Genomic DNA, 7149 nt, shown 5'->3' with positions numbered 1-7149 from the left:
AAGTTCACATTAAATGGTCTTACAGACCATTACTTTTGGCCAGGTTAGAAGATTTGTGAACTATCATATTAACAAGTTACCGGTTGAATTGCTTTCATTATCCTACCAATACAACAAAATGCATCTTTTTACTGTTTTCTCCACAGCCCTACACTTCATTTCTGTAAGAGGCATAACAACGCTAAATATATAGAATTAATTTTTTCCTATAAACCAAGTGGGCTTTCTGGATATCTATGGGTAGATCTCAGAAACCATAAGGCTTTCAACATATTTTTCTTGGCTACTTATGTAGCTAGTGCTTAAACCAGCTAATTAAGAGGGGCTAAAACGGTGAAATTCCTTGCTTGGAGCAGGATGTTAATGTGATGAGTGGGGAGGGAGGCTTCTGTCTGAACTGCTTCTGCCAGACCGCGTGCTAAAATCTTAATAGGTCCCTGCTCATGCTCCCAGCCCAGGGTTCGCGTTTGTACAGTGTGTCAATGTGCAGAAACGTTACATTCGCAGAGGGAGGAATCCTTGTTCTCTCTTACCTGGGGGAGCAGTGTAGACATGCGGTTTTTGGAGGAGTCGGAGCCCGTGGTTCCAGGAGACGTGCCGAGCTCGTGAAGGAGTCGGCTGCTGTTGGCGGGGGCAGCTCCTGCTTCTCCCCCCGTGCCCCTTCGTGCTCCCCTGGCCCGTTCTGGCTGTGCATTTCACAGCTTGCCTTGTGCCGGGTTCCGCACATCGGGGCCTTTGCACGAGCCGGTTTAACTCACTGGAGTGGCAACAGGCTCGGCAGAAAAGGGGAAAAACGGGGAGGGGGGATAGGTAGTTATCTTGCAGGTGAGTTCATAGGAGTAACTGATAAGCGCTAGACCTGGTGCAAGGGTGAGGAAGAGGAGGAGGAAGAAGAGGAGTCCATCCCTCCTGCGGCAAGTCAGCTGGCCGCGGTGTTGGAGGCTGCAGCCTGGCGCGCCTTCTGCTGCTGAAATTGGGACCCTTCATCTACATTTTTAGCTTTTGATCTAAAACCATCGGAAATATTGTATGTATGCTAACATGGATAAGCTTCTACCTGTTTCTTTTTCTTTTATACGCTTTCAGCTTTTTAAAATTTTCTTTAGTCTCCAGCGGTGTGGGCATTGTGAGCTTGGGAGCGAGGGCAATGGTGAATGGAGGGTGGGTGAATATTCCTGCTGGGCATCTTGCAAAGTTGTGCTTCGCAGTATGATTCATTGTAGGCTCTTCGGGGCAAAAGTGCGCTTTAGTACTGTCTCAAATACTTCATCTATGGCGTTGTATTGTGTCCTTTGAGAAAGCATAAGGCTCTAGTGACGCTGCAACATTACACCTGGCGAAGGTGCTGGGGACTTGAGCCAGGTGATGTTAAGCTCCAACTTTGTCAGGGTTCTCTCAGTCTGGAGCTTCTCAAGTGCCTGAGAGATCTTGTTTTATTTTTTTAAGGGGAAGGAGGGAACCATGTCTGTGCTGTTTCCGCACGTTAGAGTTGAATTGCCGGTGTCGGAATATAAAATGGCCAGTTGTCAGCATGTGGTGTGAACATCATGGGTTACTAACCTTAGTGGCTTGCGTCCTGCTTCTTAAAAATAATGGATTGCTGCGCTTGCCTAGCAGTTTAGGGACATCTGGTGCTGGTGGAGCATCTGTCTTGTAAGAGGCTATTCAGACAACGCCCTGTCCAGAGTAAGGTTTTAAAAATATCAGCTACTAAGCTTTTGAAACAACTCTAACAGCAATTGCTTAGGTGGGAATGAGACCTTAAACTTCTCTTCATGACTTTTTTGGAAATTTAAAATTACAAACCTGTGTCCAGTCTAATCTTGAATTTTGAGGACAACCCTTAGCAGGAAAGGCTGGAATGTATTAAATCTAAAGTAATGCAAACTGCTTCTGTGGACTCTGTAAATATTTTAAATCCTGTTTTTTTTTTTCCTGAAATTATGATTCTAATCATCTGGCTATTTCTTTGTTGCACTATTCAGTATCGTGGTGTTAATCTGAAGATCGGTTTTAGTTAATTCTTTAACCTTTTTCAGACTATTGGTTTCAAAATCAGAACTCTTTTAGTAATTTTGCTAAGCCTTTCCCATAATCATTTTTGCTGTTCCACTGGGGTTTTAATAGAAAACTGTAATGAGGAGGAAAGGCTCCGTGACAGCTTCTAACAGATCTCTTCATGCAAATCTGCTTTTTGCTCCTGTGTAAATGTTAAGGGAAAGCGTAATAGATATGTAAGTCGTTAAATATGAACCAACTTAGTATTCTGGCTTTATAAGGCTTACATTTGCATTATTTTACCTTTGTACTTCCAAAAGTTGAATTGGAATAAACTGGCAGTTCAAATTACTTGAGTTGGAAGCCGGCTCCGTGTTTGACAAAGCACTTAGAGTAGTGGCTGGTGGTGCAGCTGAGTAATGCTTGAGAAAACGGGGCATTTTCTCCTGTTTTTTGGAGCTCGAGTGCTCCCTCCTGCTCCCCCACGGCTGCAGGCCGCCTCTCAAAGCCCGGTCGGGGAGCACGGGAGAGCCAGCCYGGCTCGCCGGCGGCAGCAGAAACCTGGGAGAGTTCAGCCCCTTGCCCTCTGTGCTTCGTGGCGAAAGCGCCCGCGTTGCCCGTGAGGTCCTTTCCCACTGCTGGGGAGCCGGTGGGGGACAGATTAAACGTTACCTACGTACCTCGTTGTTCTGAGTAACTGTCCCGATGCCTCGGTTGGCATCTGATAGAATACTGCAGCTTTCGGGTAGTTTGTTTCTTTGGGTTCTTTTATTTCCTAACCAAAGTGTGCAGATAATGTCTATATATTTTATAGCAAGCATTTTTTTTAATATATATTTATTATCACAAGTTAAACCAAAACTGCTATTTCCAGACACAGTATAAACTTAAATAATGCACAATGGCTGTGTGTTGTGTTTAGTATCCTCCGGGTTTGTTTTGATTTTTTTTTTTTTTTCCCACACAAAGTTGGATAGAGTTATTTGAAACAAAGTTTATATTAATCTCGTTCTCTTTCTTTTTTCTTTTTTTTTTTTTCTTCTTCTTCTTCTAGAAATGACTACTGTTACTGCAGGCAATGTTAACTTCAAATGGGACCCCAAAAGCTTGGAGATAAGAACACTGGCAGTTGAAAGACTACTTGAGCCTCTTGTTACACAGGTAAAAACCAACCAAACAAGGATTATTACCTGCTTTGATGTATTGTTTCAATTAAATAACTTTCAGAGCTTTAAATAGTATAAGTAAAAACACTACGAAACTAGTGATGGCAAGTATGTATTCAAGTCATTTTTTGTTCATCTTTTATTTTAACAGTGCTATTGGGCACAGCTCTAGAAAGGCTGTGCTTTTTCAGCTCCTGATAAGACACGGTGTTTCACTTATGCCAAAGTGCAGAAATGGATGCAAGAACTAATGTTTCATTGCTGATATGTTGTTTCTCACCTGTTTTTTAAGGGGTTTACTTCTTACTTGTCTTCTCTTTTAAAAAGCTGTTATGTGTCATTTACAAACTGTGATATTCAGGAATTTTTAGGGTTTTAGGGCTTTTGTCTTATGTGACAAAATAAAGTCTCATAAGTTTTCTTTTGAGATTGCCTACTAGAGTGATAAACATAAATAGAGCTCCCTTTGGAGAGAGCTCCAGATAAATGGTGACGTCTGATACATCATTGTGTTAATCATAAGGCAATGAAGCAACATTTTCATATTTCCTATGAAGAGTGCAACGTGTCTAGAACAGCCAGTGGTTAGGAGGGGTTAGTAATCTGAGTTCCACAAGAGAAATGTGCTTTTATGGGATTTGTTACAGTTTCAATGTATCTTTTAAAAGAAGATGTGCACGTGTGTGTTTATATTAATTCCTGCCTATGCTTTGTGCTGGGTTTGTAAATAAAAACTTATTTCTGCATGGTGTATGTTTCCCAGTGAAATGTACCTAAGACTATAGGAAAGGCTGGAATAAGTCTTGTAAATAAAAGCTGTATGTATTGAGCATTTTGAAGATTCTTGGAAAAGATTCTTACAGGCTTCTTAAAGTGCATTGGAGAGAGGTAACTTAGTTTTCTGGCATAGTTGCCCTGAGGTACAGAATTTTTAAATTAACAATAGGAACTAGACACCACTCCTGCAAAGTGAGAACTGTAAATGATCAAGTTCTCTTTCCAGTACTAACATCCCTTTAATTGCCAGGCCACAGATTGTATCACTGAAATAACTTGCCGTTTTTTCCCTCCAGATACATAGATGAGCAGCTGGATGCTCTACTATACAACTTTGAAGCCAGAGTTATTGATGGAACCTTTCCTTCAAAGAAACTGTCCTAGTTGGCAAACTTCCTCAAGTAGCACAACTGCCTGTAATGGCAATCCCAAATTTTGTGAATGATTTGTCTGGCAAAATATCTAGAGGAAGGTTGGATAAATTGCCTTGTTGCAACTACTTCTTTATTTGTAGTGCATGATGAACTGAGACTACCAGATGCAAGTGCTCCCCATTAAAAGACAGTGCTGTTCCCTGCTGAGGGCTTTCCTGCTCTGAATCAGTCTGCCGAGAAGATGGATTCAGCTCTGAGGACCTTTATGTCAGCAGTCCTTGGGCTTTCCAGAGCAGTAATTTTTTTAGTGTTGTGATTTAACGTTCCTCTGAAGTAGCTTTGTATGCATTTTCCTAGACTTAAAAAAAAGAAAGGAAAAAGAGAAACGGAGACATGTATGTGGATTGTTTTGTTGGATTGAAGAGATTGGATCCACTGTCCTGAGCTAACGGGGGATAACAGATGGTCAGCTGGCCCGTGGTGACCGGCTACTAACAGGGTTTTAGACTAAACCATGAATAGTTGTAAATATTTGTTGATTGCAGGAGGACTGTGACAGTTCAGTTTTGGTTCTTGTAAGGAAATACTGGGCTCTAGGAAGTGCTCTGCTTAGCATTTAGTGCATTGGCGGTTATATTTGCTGTTTTGGACTGAAAAGAAGCTGTGTTAGATTTCTGTAGATAATCATGTCAAGCCTGTTTTGTGTCTTTTATGTCCAAAGTCTGCGGAGAACTATCACAAGCTAATTATCCTAAACTGGCATTTAAACTTTTTATAGTGGTGCTAAATAGCTCTGGCCTGTTACTGAGGCTGCATTTGTCAATACACAAATATGTCTCAATTTTTAACATCAAGTTTTCAGGGCTGCTGCTGCTGCTAAGAAAAATCTCTGAGCAGTTTAGCTGAATTTATAATGCATATCTAATGAATCAAGAAGCACAGTAATGTTTAAAGAGACATAAAAAATACTTAAGTTGTTTGCCATCAGTTTGAAGTATTTCTAGTCTTTGGAACTGGCAACAGTGCAGGCATTGCAAATATGCTGTCTGGAAAAAATGCATGCATGTGGTGCAGCTCTCAAATCGATAAACTTCTAATTTGTTTTATGTTTTGTTTTTTTCCTCCGTCTACACCTTTAGGTTACAACATTGGTTAATACTAGTAACAAGGGCCCCTCTAATAAAAAAAGAGGGCGCTCTAAAAAGGCCCATGTTTTGGCTGCTTCAGTTGAACAAGCAACAGAGAATTTCCTGGAGAAAGGAGACAAAATTGCAAAAGAGAGTCAGTTTCTTAAAGAGGAGCTAGTAGCAGCTGTGGAAGATGTTCGCAAGCAAGGTAAGAGATCTGTGCTTGATAGCTTTTAAAACTAGAAATTCTCCTAGCAAGTGGAAGTATTCCCATGTCCCTTAGCTGTTGTTTCTAATGACTGTGCTCTTTGTTTGCATAGGTTTTCATCTTGTCTCAGTGGGTTTTCTTAGCAAAGGTGTTAACTGGGCAGACTAGGAAATCAGATGTCCCACAAAGAGATTCAGAAGAGAGAAGGGCTGATACTTTAAAGCGCATTTAAAGCTCAGTTTAGGCTAAAAAGTGAACTTTTTTCCCCTACCTATAAACATTATGTAAACACTTCTCAAGTATTTGTCAATAGCTTCTTCAAAACTTGGATGTATTTAAGACAGCATTGTAGGAGGAAGAACTGCGTATCCTTGACTGAGCTGGGTGTTTTGAATATGCTAAATAGCAGCAGCAATAAACAGAATGCAAGGATCTTGATTAAATCTTCTATACTTCCTCTCCCACATCTAATGTTGATTTTTACCATTTTCCTTGTTACTTCCTTGGACAAGACCTGTAAGAAAAGCCTATGGAGCTGACTTACTGTAAAATTTGAACCAGTAAATGTTGTTGCTCATAAATCATTTATCATTCTTCCACTCATGAGCCTTTTCTATGCTTCAGTGAAACCCAGTCAACTGGTATTAATGGTGGTGCTGCAGCAAAAGAAAAGACTCATTAGCATTAATTACTTGTTTGTAGCTGAAATTGCACAGTGCTGAAATATTAGTTGAAAATGGTTCTAAGTTCTGGAATAGCCTGGTTGACAGACCAGTGAAACATCAACATAAGGGGCTGAGCTGGCTTAAATTAACAACAACAACAATCAACAACAAAGACCCCTTTGACTTCAAGGCCTTTAATTCTTGATTGCTACTCAGTACTGGGAATCGGAGTTCAACTGTGGATATCTTCAAGTGACCCTTAGTGGTATTAATGAGGGAGGAGCTGTACTCAATCCTCGAGATGGACAACTTCAGGAATTTCGCCATTAGCTGAATTTGTAGTTGTATATTACAGTGAGAAGCTGGTAGGAAAGAAAGATTGATAGAAAAGCTTCAGTACAACAGTTTCATTTGTTTCTTGGTTCCCACTGGATTTCAAGAGTATACAGGCTTGTTGCCAAAGCTTCCCCTGCTCTGGAGATCTTTGACGGAGGAAGCAGGATCCATAGCTGAAAGGTTCTAGAGTGAAATAACTTTCCACCTTAACATTGTTTCACTTCTTCTGTACTATTTACAGCTTGCATGAAATCTGGTGCCTGGAGACGGTAGCTATATCCATTTTCTGAAGCTGAGGGTGGATGGTTATTAGACTTAAATGATTCACCTGAATACAATTGGCACATGCTGCCTCTTGCGGCAGCGCAGTCGCAGGATGGCTGGGCTGCTGGGGCGGCATGACCATGATAAAAGCCTGTGCGTCTGTCATGGTGTCAGGATTTGGTCAGATTGAGCAGAGTGGAGCAGCTCTTCCTAAGGGGAGGGGAAAAAAATCCT

The 7149-nt window shown here is 41.1% G+C and overlaps 1 protein-coding gene across 1 annotated transcript in view; it reads left to right on the top strand.

Moving 5' to 3' along the window:
• Positions 1-3048: 3048 nt before the first annotated feature.
• The window catches only part of LOC112963860 (catenin alpha-1), a gene marked incomplete at its 3' end in the record, with an annotated part of 83654 nt that continues 79553 nt past the window's right edge, over positions 3049-7149 (top strand). The window contains exons 1-2 of the mRNA XM_026061304.1: positions 3049-3159; positions 5455-5650. Of these exons, the coding sequence (XP_025917089.1) occupies positions 3055-3159; positions 5455-5650 (301 nt within the window). The remainder of the gene's footprint in view (positions 3160-5454; positions 5651-7149) is intronic.

This window comes from Apteryx rowi, unplaced genomic scaffold (assembly GCF_003343035.1).
Source record: "Apteryx rowi isolate R43461 unplaced genomic scaffold, aptRow1 scaffold_18, whole genome shotgun sequence".
Classification (NCBI taxonomy): Eukaryota; Metazoa; Chordata; class Aves; order Apterygiformes; family Apterygidae; genus Apteryx; species Apteryx rowi.
Note: the sequence above shows the minus strand (reverse complement) of the source record. Positions and strands in the feature narration are given on the sequence as shown.